This window comes from Schistocerca americana, chromosome 7, assembly GCF_021461395.2.
Source record: "Schistocerca americana isolate TAMUIC-IGC-003095 chromosome 7, iqSchAmer2.1, whole genome shotgun sequence".
Lineage (NCBI taxonomy): Eukaryota > Metazoa > Arthropoda > Insecta > Orthoptera > Acrididae > Schistocerca > Schistocerca americana.
In genome coordinates this window covers 322,779,079-322,796,034 of record NC_060125.1, presented here as the reverse complement: position 1 = coordinate 322,796,034, position 16,956 = coordinate 322,779,079, and the positions used below count along the sequence as shown (strand labels likewise).

The window sequence follows — 16,956 nt, the reverse complement described above, 5'->3', positions numbered from 1 at the left end:
AGTTCCAGAACACTTTGTATGCCTGCACACTTAGTTGAATTCCTTAGAAAGCACACAATGGGTATCAGTTGTCCATTTCTGTATTCTGAAGAATTCCCAATAACAGTTAGGCTGAAACAAGGCCACAGTCATACACAAATGCTTTCTGTCCTGTGCTTGGCAGCCTCTGAAATATCTACAAACAGCATTTTGGGAATTAAGTGCAGCTTTGATGCTTGACTTTTAGTGAACAGTAAGCCTCTGTCAGCTGCTTAACGAACGTGTCTTACGGATTTGGGCTAACTGTTAGCACTTGGAAAATCAAAATACTTGCATGACTCAATGAGCTGTTCAAACAGTATTGTGTAAGACAGGAAAGAGAAGCTGGAGAAAGGCAGACTCTGGCAAATCCTCCTCCTCCTTCACCTGCAGCAAGATAACATTTGTGAAAATACATATTACGTGTGGCTTGGCCGCCCAAGTGACCAATACCAACATAAATGTTTAAGGAGAGGTCCTGAGGGATGGGATAGACTTCATGGAACCACTTGAACAGTGGAGTAAGTTTGTCCCAGGTAACACACCCTGCAGCCATTCATCGTGGAGGGCCCTTGTTTGGGAGTAATCATCAAAAAATACTTTCAGAATTTCTTTTGATCCATTGCAATTTTTAAAATAGTACTGAATTACAGAATGGCACTGTAGTGTAGCAGTTAAGTTACTGGATTGGTATTCTGAAGGTTGTGGTTCAAATACTGTTGGGTGGAGACTGCTTTTTTATTTACATCTTAATCAAAATAACTGCAGTGACTATGTTTATTCAGTTAGTTGATTTAAATATCATTCCCTTCATTCTTATCCTTTGCTGCATCATTTCAGTAATCCTATCAGCTTTTTATTTCCTTCCATTTCTTACTTCACTTTATTCTTTTGTCATTAGGAATGGTTGTTTTCATGATTTTAAATATTTTTTAATTATCATAATATTTAAACATTTTAAAATACTGGTTTATTGGTTAACAACATATGACAAAAGGATCTGTTTGTATTGGCCATGTAGTGGTATCAAAAATTTTTCACTGCAAAATGGCAAATTTTTTATGGTAGTAGTTATATAATCATTTGAAACATAAATTCTTTTCACACCGTAGAAAAAGAACACCGATGAAGACATAAATGAAAAATTTAAAAAGACAAAAAAAGAATGTAAATCGATGTAAATACATAACAATAATTAGAAATCAAGGGGCCGTTAAGTGAATAAAAGGAAGTAAAGAAGAGAGCAAAAGCAACTAATATAATGATTAAAATGATGAAGCAAATGATAAGAAATGAGAAAAAATGTAAGCCAACTAGTAGAATAAAAATGATCAGTCTCTCCAGATAAGATGAAAAATTAAAATAAAATAGGACTGCACCAGACAGGATTCAAACCCACAACCGTCAGCATACCAACCCACTAACTTAATCACCATGCTATGGCACTCTTTGCCATTTCAGCACAATTTTAAAAGTTGTAGTGATCCACAAGGGCAGCAGACCCCGCAAGTTTGGATTAATGCTTGGGAAGAGTGACGTACAAGGAATTTAGACATTGCTTTATGTCGATTATTCCTAAATAAGGGCCCATCAGGAAGAATGGCTGCAGGATGTGATATCTGGGACCTTTAACCTACCCCACTGTATAAGTAGCTTCAAAAAGTCAGTCCTACTCCTGGGAATCTCTTGCAGTAAGAATTTTTAGCAGAATACTTGAACATCGATTGTATTTAACATTCAGTGCAGTATCAGTTCAAAACACAATAAATTTATTTTACTAGTAATTGCTGATTTTGAAACTTCCTGGCAGATTAAAACTGTGTGCTGGTCCGAGACTCGAACTCGGGACCTTTGCCTTTTGCGGGCAAGTGCTCTACCAACTGTGAGGATGGGGCGTGAGTGGTGCTTGGGTAGCTCAGTTGGTAGAGCACTTGCCCACGAAAGGCAAAGGTCCCGAGTTCGAGTCTCAGTCCGGCACACTGTTTTAATCTGCCAGGAAGTTTCACATCAGCGCACACTCTGCTGCAGAGTGAAAATCTCATTCTGAATTGCTGATTTTTGTTGTTATACAGTGATCATCAGACCAGATTCTGAAATACATAACAAAATGGGTCATAAAATAGCAAGACACATACTATTTTCACCAAGGAATTACAATAAAACAATCTTACTAGAAGATTAGGTGGGTAGATCACATAACTAATGAGGAGGTATTGAATAGAATTGGGGAGAAGAGGAGTTTGTGGCACAACTTGACAAGAAGAAGGGACCGGTTGGTAGGACATGTTCTGAGGCATCAAGAGATCAGAAATTTAGCATTGGGGGGCAGTGTGGAGGGTAAAAATCGTAGAGAGAGACCAAGAGATGAACACACTAAGCAGGTTCCGAAGGATGTAGGCTGCAGTAGGTACTGGGAGATGAAGAAGCTTGCACAGGATAGAGTAGCATGGAGAGCTGCATCAAACCAGTCTCAGAACTGAAGGCAACAACAACAACAACAACAACAACAACAGAAGATTAAAAACCAACTTTACCAAATCCATGTTAGGATCGATGTGCAGAGCACTGTGTTATTGCCAAGACTGCTGACTATCCAGCAAAATTTAGGATAAAAAGGGTAAAGCTCTAGCCACGGTTCCCTGTGTGAAGTGTACTTAATACATTCTAAACCAGAAATAGCTTGTGCAGCATTTAAAGACATATTATTACCTAAATGGATAAAAGAATTTTGATTGCTGTCGATTACTATTTCGAATACATTCTTTGACATTCTGAAGATAGCAGGGATCAAATCGAGGGAGTCAAGTGAAGAGTGGATTTTGAGTTCTTGATAGATACCGATATTGGTACATATGGAATTACTTTTTCCTGGCATGTGGTGCATTCGAATATACAGCAGATAAGGTGATCAGACTAACCTTTGCTAAATTTGGGGTTGGTACTTTGTCCGCTGACCCCTTCAGTTCAGGGAGCAAAGGACACTGAAGAGAAGTTGAACAGGTTGGATAGTATCTTCAAAAGACTTTATCTGCTTCTTCATCTATACTCTGCAAACTACCATGAGCTGCACGTCAGGCAGTATGTCCCATTGTACCAGTATTTGGATTTCTTCTCATTCCATTGATGTATGGAACAAGGGAAGAATGATAGCGATCGTGAGGATAAAATTAGAATAATAACTGCATGCACACAAGCATTCAAACTATGTTAGTGATACGTAGGTGATCGTAGTGTATTCCTAGCACCATCATTTAAAACCAGTTGTTGAAACTCCATTAACAGACTTTCTCTGGATAGTTCACATCTAATTTCAAGAGTCTTCAATTCAGTTCCTTCAGTATCTCTGTGACTCTTTACCACAGATTAAACAAACCTGTGACCATTCATGCCGCCTTTCTCTACATACATTCAATATCCCCCATTAGTCCTGTTTGGTATGGCTCCCGTACACCTGAGCAATAAGGTTCTAAGATGAACATGAACAAAAGTAAAACAAAGGTAATGGAAGGTAGTTGAAATAAATTGGTCAATGCTGAAGGAATTATATTGTAAAATGACACTAAACATAGTAGATGGGTGTTGCTATTTAGGCAGCATGATGGCTGAAGTAAAGGGCATAAAATATAGACTGGTTATAGCACAAAATGCATTTCTGAAAAAGATCAGTTTAACATCTGATATAAATTGAAGTTCTAGGAAGCCGTTTCCTGTGGTATTTGTCTATGTATAACCTTCTATGGAAGAAAAACATGGATGGAAAATTTTCAGTGGAGGAAGAGAATAGAAGCTTTCGAAATGAGTACTATAGAAGAATGGTGGAGATGGGGGGGTAGGTACAGTTAATGAATGAGATGGTATTGAGTGCAGTAGTCCATGCAGTTGCAATGACCAATGTGTCCAGTTCGATTTTACACAGAGTACGCGAAGGAACTTGCCCCTTCTTGCAGCGGTGTACCGTGGGTCTCTAGAAGAGCGTAGCGTTCCAAAGGATTGGAAAAGGGCACAGGTCATCCTCATTTTCAAGAAGGGATGTCGAACAGATATGAAAAACTATAGACCTATATCTCTAACGTCGATTAGTTGTAGAAATTTGGAACACGTATTACGTTCGAGTATAATGACTTTTCTGGAGATTAGAAATCTACTCTGTAGGAATCAGCATGGGTTTCGAAAAAGACGATCATGTAAAACCCAGCTTGCGCTATTCGTCCACGAGACTCAGAGGGCCATAGACACGGATTCCCAGGTAGATGCCGTGTTTCTTGACTTCCGCAAGGCGTTCGATACAGTTCCCCACAGTCATTTGATGAACAAAGTAAGAGCATATGGACTGTCAGACCAATTGTGTGATTGGATTGAAGAGTTCCTAGATAACAGAACGCAGCATGTCATTCTTAATGGAGAGAAGTCTTCCGACGTAAAAGTGATTTCAGGTGTGCTGCAAGGGAGTGTTATAGGACCGTTGCTATTCACAATATACATAAATGACCTTGTGGATAACATTGAAAGTTCACTGAGGCTTTTTGCGGATGATGCTGTGGTATATCGATAGGTTGTAACAATGGAAAATTGTACTGAAATGTAGGAGGATCTGCAGCGAATTGACGCATGGTGCAGGGAATGGCAATTGAATCTCAGTGTAGACAAGTGTAATGTGCTGCGAATACATAGAAAGAAAGATCCTTTATCATTTAGCTACAATATAGCAGGTCAGCAACTGGAAGCAGTTAATTCCATAAATTATCTGGGAGTAGGCATTAGGACTGATTCAAAATGGAATGAACATATAAAGTTGATCGTCGGTAAAGCAGATGCCAGACTGAGATTCATTGGAAGAATCCTAAGGAAATGCAATCCGAAAACAAAGGAAGTTGGTTACAGTACACTTGTTCGCCCACTGCTTGAATACTGCTCAGCAGTGTGGGATCCGTACCAGATAGGGTTGATAGAGGAGATAGAGAACATCCAACGGAGAGCAGCGCGCTTTGTTACAGGATCATTTAGTAATCGTGAAAGCATTACAGAGATGGTAGATAAACTCAGTAGCTCGGTATGGGCTTTTTTGAAGTTTCGGGAACATACCTTCACTGAGGAGTCAAGCAACATATTGCTCCCTCCTACCTATATCTCGCGAAGAGACCATGAGGATAAAATCAGAGAGATTAGAGCCCACACAGAGGCATACCGACAATCCTTCTTTCCATGAACAATATGAGACTGGAATAGAAGGGAGAACCGATAGAGGTACTCCAGGTACCCACCGCCACACACCATCAGGTGGCTTGAGGAGTATGGACGTAGATGTAGATGACTAAGTGGTCAGAGCATCTGTGCCTAGTAAGCAGGAGACTTGGGTTCAACTCCTGGACTGCCACAAATGTTCAACTTTCCCCATTGATTTTAATCAATGTCCACTCACAGCCAATTCTTTTGTGACTTAAAACAGAAATTTATGTCGGCTTGAGGATCAACTGACAGGACACATCCTAAGGCATGGAGGAATTGTCAGTTTAGTAATGGAGGGAAGTGTTGGGGTAAAAATTTGTAGAGAAGGACCAAAGAATGAGTACAGTAAGCGGGCTCAAATAGATGTAGGTTGCAGTGCAGATAACTAGGCTTCTGCAGGCTAGAGTAGTTGGAGAGTTCCAACAAACGAGTCTTCAGACTGAAGAAGGGGAAGGCTGGCCAGCAACAGTGGTACCCCTGCTTAAAAATGTGAAACTTCCCAAAGCTGCTGACATTCTCAATTAAATGTGCCTTCTAAACTTCTCTGTTTCCACAATTTATTTTGCAAATGCCATATTGTGAGTTAAATAACACTGCATTCAGCAAAAGATAGGTGCCTCTAGAAACATGAAATAACTGATTCAGTGTAATTATTTTTCAGTGTTGCAAAATTTTATAGGGTGGTGAAAACACTTTCATATATGGTGGACTACGAACTTTTTAGTGGCTTTTATAATGCAGAAATCTTCTACAGCTGCTATCAGAATTCTGTTTGCTCCCTATTCCACCTGCAAATTGAAGGATTTAGGTGGCAGGCCAGGTGAAACTTGTTGAGTATAAATATGACTGAAGATATGCCAATATATTACTGAATCCTCTTTTAATTTGTGTCATAATGAAAGCACATTATCCCCAGTGTGGTGAATCTGAGTAATGGAAGAAGAATTTTCATAAGAGCCTGTAACTGATACTGATTTCAACATAATGTCTGTAATTTTCTTTCTTGCATGTCCGCATCCCCCATACTTTTCATTGTATTAATTCAGATTCTGAGACCATGCATTCACACAGATTAGACAAGTTTTTGTGTTTAATATCTACATCATTTCCCTCCACCCTATTGTCACTAGTCAATATTTGTTGTATGTTTAAATCCATAAGCTAACTAACTTTTTATTTGCAGGCACTCACAAAATTCCTCAAGTGTGTAAATTGGAAACTGAATGTGGAAGCACGTCAGGCCTTAGATATGTTGAAACAGTGGGCACCTATGGATGTAGAAGATGCACTGGAACTTTTGGGACCCAATTTTACCCACCCTGCTGTAAGATCTTATTCAGTTGGCAGATTACAGCAGGCTCCTGATGAGGTAAGTTTGTGGGCTACAATGTCTCTAGGTTTTTGTTGTGAGAAGTTTTCAGTGGCCTGTGATTTGCATATTAATAGTCTGTATCCAAATGCACATTGTCAAAACTGTGCAAATGGATGGTAAGCCAATACTTAATCAGATTATGTACTAAATAATTTGCCAAATAAATTAAATCTTTTATTTGATTCATTAAAATGTGTTAGTGTTAAGTGTATCACTATTACGGTAAAAAATAAACCTAGTGGAGAGTTAGTTAATTCTACCATCTCATTACCATCACAAGCACTGGGTATAAATCAATGACCATTTGGTACACTGGTGAAACATTGTCTATCTCGCAGTGGTATTTTCATGGGTCCCTTGTATAAAAAAAGATGATAGAAGTGCATCGGTCTTAAAGTGAGCTATACTCCACAAATGGGGGAAGGGGGGATGGCTTTGACAGTGGCAACCGCCACACTGAAATTGTTACACAGCCATTTCTGATTGCATTGGAGGTGATACTCCCCAAGACCTCCTTGCTCTTTGAGAGACCTGAATGGAACTGTATAAGCTGTAAAACCAAAATTAAATGTAGTTCATGTTGATAGTAAGGAAGTTCTCATACCTGACCTACTAGGAATGCCAGGCTGGACTAGTTCTTCTGATGAATTTAATGAAAATAAGAGTTACATGATTAATAATCCAGTGTGTACTCCGTGTGCATACCGGGTGGAGTCATTCCAGATGTGGAAAGGGTCTTCCCGGATGCCATGAAGAGCACAGGGTGCAGCCAACTGCAGGTGGTTGCTCATGTCGGTACCAGTGATGTGTGTCAGTTTGGATCAGAAGAGATTCTCTCTTTGGTTTCGAGCAGCTAACAGAAGTGGTAAAGACTGCCAGTCTTGCTTTCCAGATGAAAGCAGAGCTGACCCTTTGCAGCGTAGTCGACAGGACCGATTACGGACCTCTGGTACAGAGCCGAGTGGAGGGTCTGAATCAGAGGCTCGGACGGTTCTGTGACCGTGTAGGCTACAGATTACTCGACTTGCGCCAGAGGGTGGTTGGGTGTCAGGTTCCGTTGAACCAGTCAGCTGTCCACTATACACAGGAGGTGGCTACATGGGTAGCAGGGGCTTTGTGGTGTGGATTGGGTTGGGCAAAACACAAGAAGGGCTTCAGTCCAAAGGGTGCAGGCTCAACACAGGAAGATCATAGATACAGGAACCACTGGTATAACAGCTGTAAATTGTCATAGCTGTGTTGGGAAAGTACCAGAGCTCCAAGCACTAATAGAAAGCACTGATGCTCAAATCGTTATAGGCACTGAAAGCTGGCTAAAGCCAGATATAAGCTCAGCCTAAATTTTTGCGAAGAATCTAACAGTGTTCTGAAAGGATAGGCTAAACACAGTTGGCTGTGACGTGTTTGTTGATGTCAGAAGTAGTTTAACTTGTCGCGAATTTGAAGTAGATACTTTCTGTGAGTTAGTATGGGCAGAGGTCACTGTTGGCAACCAGAATAAAATAATAATTGGATCCTTTTACTGACCTCCCAATTCAAATGATACGGTTGCTGAAAGGTTCAAACAAAATGAGTTAGATTTCAAACCTGTACCTGACTCGTACGATGATAATTGGTAGTGACTTTAATTTACCCTCGATATGTTGGCAAAAATACATGTTTAATTCCGGAGTTACGCACAAAATATCATCCGAAATTGTGCTAAACGCATTCTCTGAACATTATTTCGAGCCCATGCGAATAGTGAGCGGTTGTGAAAACACATTTAACCTCTTAGCAACAAATAATCCTGAGTTAATAATGAACATCAAAACTGATTCAGGGATTAGTGAACACAGGGTTGTCATAGCGAGATTGAATATTGTAATCCCCAAATCCTCGAAAAATAAGCGAAAAATATACCTATTCAAAAAAGCAGGTAAAAATTCACTTTCGCCTTCCTGAGAGACAATCTCCACTCATTTCAAATTAATAATATAAGTGTAGACCAGATGTAGCTTGTATTCAAAGAAATAGTATCGGCAGCAATTGATAAATAAATTGATAAATAAATTAACAAACGACAGAGGTGATCCTCCTTGGCACACAAAACGGGTTAAAACACTGTTGCAGAAACAATGAAACAATCATGCCAAAGTTAAACAGACGCATAATCCCCAAGATTGGCGATCTTTTACAGAAGCTTGCAATTTAGTACGGACTTCAATGCAAGATGCCTATAATAGTTTCCACAACGAAACTTTGCAGAAAATCCAAAGAGATTGTGGTCGTATGTGAAGTATGTTAGCGGTAAGAAGCCATCAATGCCTTCTGTGCATGACTGCAATGGAGATACTGTCAAAGACAGTGCTGCCAAAGCAGAGTTACTAAACACAGCCTTCTGAAATGCATTCACAAAAGAAGACGAAGTAAATATTCCAAAATTCGAGTAGAGAACAGCTGTCAACATGAGTAATGTAAAAGTAAATATCCTCAGAGTAGTGAAACAACTTAAACCACTTAGTGAAAGCAAGTCTTCTGGTTCAGACTGTATACCAATTAGGTTCCTTTCGGAGTATGCTGATGCATTAGCTCCATACTTAAAAATCATATAGAACCGTTCGCTCGGCAAAAGATCCATACCCAGACTGGAAAGTTGCACAGGTTGTACCACTATTCAAGAAAGGTAGTAGGAGTAATCCACAAAATTACAGGCCCATATGGTTAACGTTGATATGCAGCAAGAATTTAGAACATATATTGTGTTCAAACATTATGAATTACCTCGAAGAAAATGGTCTATTGACACACAGTCAACATGGGTTTAGAAAATATGGTTCCTGTGAAGCACAACTAGCTCTTTATTCACATGAAGTGTTGAGTGCTATTGACAAGGGATTTCAGATCGATTCCGTATTTCTGGATTTTCGGAAGGCTTTTGACACTGTACCACACAAGCGGCTCATAGTGAAATTGCGTGCTCATGGAATCGTCTCAGTTATGTGATTGGATTTGTGATTTCCTGCCAGAGAGGTCACAGTTTGTAGTAATTGATGGAAAGTCATAGAGTAGATTTCTGGTGTTCCCTGAGGTAGTGTTATAGGCCCTTTGTTGTTCCTTATCTATATAAACTATTTTGGAGGCAATCCTAGCAGCCGTCTTCAGTTGTTTGCAGCTGACGCTGTCGTTTATCGACTAATAAAGTCATCAGAAGATCAAAACAAACTGCAAAACGATTTAGAAAAGATATCTGAATGGTGTGAAAAGTTGCAGTTGACCCTGAATAACATGAGTGCTAATATGAGCTTGTTAAACTTCCGGTACACGATAAATCGGCCTAATCTAAAAGCCGTAAATTCTACTAAATACCTAGGTATTACAATTACAAACAACTTCAATTGGAAGGAACACATAGAAAATGTTGTGGGGAAGTCTAACCAAAGACTGTGTTTTATTGGCAGGACACTTAGAAAATGTAACAGACCTACTAAGGAGACTGCCTACCCTACACTTGTCCGTCTTCTTTTAGAATACTGCTGCACAGTGTGGGATCCTTACCAGATAGGACTGATAAAGTACATCGAAAAAGTTCAAAGAAAGACAGCATGTTTTTATTATCGCGAAATATGGGAGAGAGTGTCACAGAAATGATACAGGAGTTGGGCTGGAAATCATTAAAAGAAAGGCATTTTTTGTTGCAATGGAATCTTCTCACAGAATTCCAATCACCAACTTTGTCCTCCGAATGCGAAAATATTTTGTTGACACCGACCTACATAGAGAGGAACGATCACAAAGATAAAATAAGGGAAATATGAGCTCGTACAGAAAGATATAGGTGTTCATTCTTTCCATGTGCTATACAAGATTGGAATAATGGAGAATTGTGAAGGTGGTTCGATGAACCCTCTGCCAGGCACTTAAATGTGATTTGCAGAGTATTGATGTAGATGTAGAATAAAAGAGCACAGACATGCCGTATTGAATTCATAGTTGCCAAGAAGGGACTTGAGACAATATCTTTTTCTGTCCTGAGAAAAGAACTGGAAACAGAGGAATTTTACAGTCTGTGAAACAGATTTGTTGCCATTCTATTTTCAATGACGACTGTATATGTCAAGTAGCCCATTTTAATGACAAAACTTTAAAATAGCCAGCTGAAGTCAAATGACACAGTTCCTTCAACATCAGCTATCGTGTGGCAACATGCAAAGAAATAAGGCCTAAATATTACACTCAGTACTAATGGGAGGAACATATAGATCAATACAAGAAGGAAGACAACATACTTCCATTTCAACATGTCCTTCAGTTCTGTTAGAGATTATCAGAGCAGGATTAATTTGATTTGGTGCAATGTATCGAATCCTTAATTATTGTGCATTACTTTGACTGCCAGTTGTATAGTCAAACAAATTGGCATCAAAGAGTTCAGAGATGGGGCAGGAAAGTAAGATTTCATGAACTCTGTTAAGAATGTTGGTCTCCTTAGAGAGCAATTAGTTCTGCCTGTCAAATGTTTTTTATTCCAGTCTTTGATCACAATATCAATTCTTTAGATGTTGACCAGTTTCAGTCCGTAATGACCATCCTCAGATCTACAATATACAAATATATACACCTAGTGAGCAGTGTGTCTTTAGACATAATGTAGCAGTACATATCACAATATACTTTCATACAACCAGGAAAATGTACAGATAAAACACGGTAAAACGTACCTTTTTCACACAATGTCCTAAAGTGATAAGGCCATAATGGCATTGTCAAAACATATAAATATAATCAGCTCAGCATCGTAATATAGATCTAAAATAAGATGTAGAATAGGCCACATCGTCCACACAGTGATTATTACAACTGGCTACTGAAGTAACAGTAGCTACCAGAAATGTTTCCCTAAATCCTCCCTAGATGTCACTTCTGTGGGCTTAGATGACTTCATCATTTATGCAAAGAACATAATCTGATAAAAACACATTATGTAAAATACATGTAGCAGACCTTTAAAATTGATAACTATCATAGAAACCAATTGTGATACATTAAAAGATGAATACAATTACCCACATAAAATTATTAAGAGGAATTATATGAAGAGAATAGATCCGATCCTTTTTATGGTGAATTTATGGTCACCAATTAATATACATAATACATTGCCTGTAGCATCCTATAAATTGCCTATGGAAGGTAGCTGTCTATATGACAGCTGAAAGACAGATCAATGATCAGCGCCCTCTGTTAGGTTGGCTGCCAGGATGTTATGTAGACGCGCACCGATTGTAAGAACTTAACCACTAGAGGGCTTTACATACATCGTGTTATGTCTCCCACGGAAAACGTTTAAGCAACATATTGTCAATAAATAAAATTAATACTAACAAAGAGGTAAAGGGGCTGGCCAGTACTTACCTCAGCTCAGTACAGAACATTCCTAGGATGTAAATTTTCTGTTCTGTTTTGTGTTATCTATCAGCTGTACTGAGCTGCGGTAAGTATTGGCCAGCCCCTCTATCTCTTTGTTAGTATTTGTTTCACATCTTTATATGAGATTTTCCATTAATCAAATAAATAAAATTATAGTCTGGCTATACATTCTATGAATAGGTAGGACATAATCAGTTTCAGGCTTAGAGCGACTAATGTATGGAGGTAAGGCAAATGGCTACTGTTCTTGACATAAATCATCAGGTGAAGCTAGGTATAAATATGTGAGGCATTATTTGGGTATCGTAATATGTTATCAAATAAACCAAAGTAGGTGTTGAGCACAAAATTGCTTTTTCCATTGGGTACCCTAGTGCTTTTTGGCTTTGTAAATTTCCAACTCTTCCAACAAGCCGAGCGCATGAGCCTTCTCTGCCCTGTGTAGAATACGCATACAACTCTCAATATTGCCTACAGTGTGGCCGGTTTCTGCCAAATGCAGTACCAATGCATTACCAATGTAGTTTTGTTATGTGCCCCTGTTGTATGAAAGTATATTGTGGTATGTATTGCTATATTACGTCGAAAGACACACTGCTCAGGTGTATATATTTGTATATTGTAGATCTGAGGATGGTCATTACGGACTGAAACCGGTCATTGTCTAAAGAATTGATATTGTAATAAAAAACTGGAATAAAAAACATTTGACAGTATTAGGTCACTGTTTGTATACGTGACTGTCGCAGTTGGTGAAGTTCTATCTGTTGTCCAGATAGGCTCCCTGTACATCTACATCCACACTCTGCAAGTCAGCTGATGGTGTGTAGCAGATAGCATTTTATGTACCACTGTCATTTCCCTCCTTTATTCCATTCATGAAAGGCCTGCAGGAAGAACGATTGTTGGTAGCCTTCTTTGTGAGCTTAAATCTACCTAATTTTATTTTCAAACAATGGAAAATCTAGGATGGAATGTACACACGTCTGCAGTCTGAGAGAGCTGAAACTAAACTAATTTTATTTTCATGGCCTTTATATGAAATGTTTGAGAGAGGAAGAAATATATCTGTTGACACTCTTTGGTCTGAACGCATTCTGAATTTAGTGAATTGCACCATGAGGCACAATGTGTCTCTGATTAGCACAAGTGACAGCATACAAATTTCAGAGTAGCTGAGTAGTCAGTGTCAAATATTCACTTATGAGGGCAAATATGTGGAGCATAAAAGGAAAAAAATTCAAAAGTGTTGCTCATTGTGCCTCATGTTCAGAGTAAAGTGTTAAGGGATGGAAAAGACCCACCATGGCATAATAGCTGTTAGAAAACTGCTCCTTAAACAAAGAAAGCTTCATCAGAAATTAAAGAGAACTCAAAACCTAGCTGACAAACAAAAGCTGAATGAGGGGCTGAATGAACTGAAAATGAGCAAAAGGAGATCCATGAGAGAAGCATTCAGTAATTTTGAAAGTAAACTTTTGTCAACTGATACGAGTAAAAATCCAAATAGGTTTTGGTCTGGTCCAGATTTGCGACTTGATTAAAGACTTTGTTGCAGGTAAACATTGCTTTGAATGGAACAAAATCAATAGATGTAAAGGTAATTTCCAGAGTACCCCAACGAAGTGCGACAAAACAGTTACTGTTTACAATATATAAAAGATAAAGTAGAAAGTGTCAGAAGCTCTTAAAGACTGTTCACAGGTGACGCGGTTGTCTATAAGAAGGTAACAACACTAGAAGATGGGATAAATTTGCAGAATAACTTGCAGAGGACTGATAAATTGAGCATACTTTGGCAGCAGTTGACCTGAACATAAATAAATGTGGCATATTGCGCAGACATAGAAACAAAATCCAGTAGTTTACAATTACACTATTTATGATGAACTGCTGGAAACAGTATCTACCTTAAAATATCTGAGTAACTGTACAGGAAGACTTTGAGTGGATGGCAACATAAAAAAAATGTAAGAAAAGCAGATACCAAACTGTTTCATAGGGAGAATCTTAAAGATTTCTGAGTACTGTTCATCAATGTTTGGATCCTTACCAGACAGGCTGATAAAAGAGAGAGAGTAGGAGTGGCACCCTTCGTCACAAGATAATTTAGTCTGCACGAGAGCATTACCGAGATTGTCAACGAACGTATTACCTCCACTCACATACATCTTGCAAAATGATCATAGCAAAAACATTTGATAAATTAGAGCTAATACTAAAGCTTACGGACAGTCATTCCTCCCACATGACTTTTGCGAGTGGAAGTACTCTCCTCAACACAATGTTATGTTGTGTGCAGCATATGATGTAGATGTAGACCTTTGGTTGCTTGATTAGGCCTTTCTGATACAGGGCCCAACTGATAAGTAATACTTCAGTCTCTCTTGAATGAGTTTTCTGAGGTAACTTCTTCATGGGTGGACTATACTTTCTGAATATTCTTGCTGTAAATGTGCCTGACAATGCTCTCATTTACTGATCTACCCAGGAAAGACCCTTAACTTACATTCATACTCATAACTTCAAACTGCCAGTACCATTGTTACTCTATCAGCCACACAAAAGCTCACCCAAGTTCCACGTTGGACCATCACTTTTATGAGAAAGGTTACTCTTAAGATATGACTTAACTGCAGCCTAAGGGTTGTTTCCAGAATGAATTTTCACACTTCTACGGAAGCAGTGGATGGGTACTAGCAGGTTTGAAGTTATGAAAGCAGTTGTGCCTACATAGTTGATTTAACATTGTCCACAAAAATGTAAAGGTAAAAGTTAAAGCCCCAGGCAACTCATTTTTAACATGCAGAGTGTTTCCTGTGTTCTTTATTTGTTACAAATAAATTATACAGAAATAAACCGAATGCTTTGAAACCTAAATGCTTTGAAACACATTTAATGTGTAGATGTGATGACTTGTTTTCCAACAACTGACGGCACTATCTATAGTGTGAAAACATACGAAAAGTCATTAAGAAAACAATATCTTACGAGGTAGTTTGTCAGTTGTATAAATGCTTTTAAGTAGCCATGTTGTTTGATTTGCCTTAAGGTACTTGCATTAAAAGGTAATTTTAGTGTTTGTTTCTTTTTGCAGGATTTGCTGTTGTATCTTTTACAGTTAGTTCAGGCACTGAAGTACGAGAACTTTGACAGAATTACTCAAACCTATTCACAGTTGAAGAATGAAATGGAAGAACAAAGGGAGCAAGAGAGACTGTCACGGTAATTATAGCTCTGAGCACGTGGCTAATATTTAAAGTTGCATAAAATACTCTCTCGTAACTTTCAATGCCATTGAAAAAAATGTTAATTGTGTTATGTAAAACCGTTGATCCAAAGTTAATGTTGTGTAGAATGTAAGAATAACACTTAACTGCAAACTCTCTGTAAGACATATTACAGACAGTGTGCTCACTGCAGAAGTGTCATGTATCTCTAGAAGTCATTATGTGTGTTTCTATTAAGCAGCAGATTTGTACTTTTGTGTCACTGAATTGCAGAGCTCGACTGGAAAAAACTGTGGTTGTTGGTCATTTCAATATATGCTGGTGCCTATGGTTAGGCATTTAAGCACCATCCTAAAAAGAAGGGCTTCGTAGAACAAAGCCAAAACAGTACCCACAAACTATTCACTGACTCTTATTTTATGCAAGGATTGATCAGTGTACAGAAAAGCACTGATTAAATACCTCTGCATGCAGAGTCAGTTGAAGATTCCCTGTACACCATTCTTCTTCCCCCCCTCTTCTTCCCCCCCCTCTTCTTCCCCCCCTCTTCTTCCCCCCCTCTTCTTCCCCCCCTCTTCTTCCCCCCCTCTTCTTCCCCCCCTCTTCTTCCCCCCCTCTTCTTCCCCCCCTCTTCTTCCCCCCCTCTTCTTCCCCCCCTCTTCTTCCACCCTCTTCTTCCCCCCTCTTCTTCCCCCCCTCTTCTTCCCCCCCTCTTCTTCCCCCCCTCTTCTTCCCCCCTATTCTTCTTCCCCCCCTCTTCTTCCCCCCTATTCTTCCTCCCCCCCTCTTCTTCCTCCCCCCCATATTCTTCCTCCCCCCCATATTCTTCCTCCCCCCCCCATATTCTTCCTCCCCCCCATATTCTTCCTCCCCCCCCCATATTCTTCCTCCCCCCCCATATTCTTCCTCCCCCCCATATTCTTCCTCCCCCCCCCATATTCTTCCTCCCCCCCCCCATATTCTTCCTCCCCCCCATATTCTTCCTCCGCCCCCCCCATATTCTTCCTCCGCCCCCCCCATATTCTTCCTCCGCCCCATATTCTTCCTCCGCCCCATATTCTTCCTCCGCCCCATATTCTTCCTCCGCCCCCCCCATATTCTTCCTCCGCCCCCCCATATTCTTCCTCCGCCCCCCCCATATTCTTCCTCCGCCCCCCCCATATTCTTCCTCCGCCCCCCCCATATTCTTCCTCCGCCCCCCCCATATTCTTCCTCCGCCCCCCCCATATTCTTCCTCCGCCCCCCCCATATTCTTCCTCCGCCCCCCCCCATATTCTTCCTCCGCCCCCCCCCATATTCTTCCTCCGCCCCCCCCCATATTCTTCCTCCGCCCCCCCCCCCATATTCTTCCTCCGCCCCCCCCCATATTCTTCCTCCGCCCCCCCCCCATATTTTTCCTCCGCCCCCCCATATTCTTCCTCCGCCCCCCCATATTCTTCCTCCGCCCCCCCATATTCTTCCTCCGCCCCCCCCATATTCTTCCTCCGCCCCCCCCATATTCTTCCTCCGCCCCCCCCCCATATTCTTCCTCCGCCCCCCCCCATATTCTTCCTCCGCCCCCCCCCCATATTCTTCCTCCGCCCCCCCCCATATTCTTCCTCCGCCCCCCCCCATATTCTTCCTCCGCCCCCCCCCATATTCTTCCTCCGCCCCCCCCCATATTCTTCCTCCGCCCCCCCCCATATTCTTCCTCCGCCCCCC

The 16,956-nt window shown here is 40.3% G+C and overlaps 1 protein-coding gene across 2 annotated transcripts in view; it reads left to right on the top strand.

The window, feature by feature from the left end:
• Positions 1-16,956, top strand: part of LOC124621890 (phosphatidylinositol 3-kinase catalytic subunit type 3) — a 103,734-nt gene that overhangs the window by 18,777 nt on the left and 68,001 nt on the right. For both annotated transcript variants that reach the window (XM_047147362.1, XM_047147361.1), the window contains exons 8-9: positions 6,428-6,613; positions 15,123-15,250. In XM_047147362.1, coding sequence (XP_047003318.1) covers positions 6,428-6,613; positions 15,123-15,250 — 314 coding nt within the window. The remainder of the gene's footprint in view (positions 1-6,427; positions 6,614-15,122; positions 15,251-16,956) is intronic.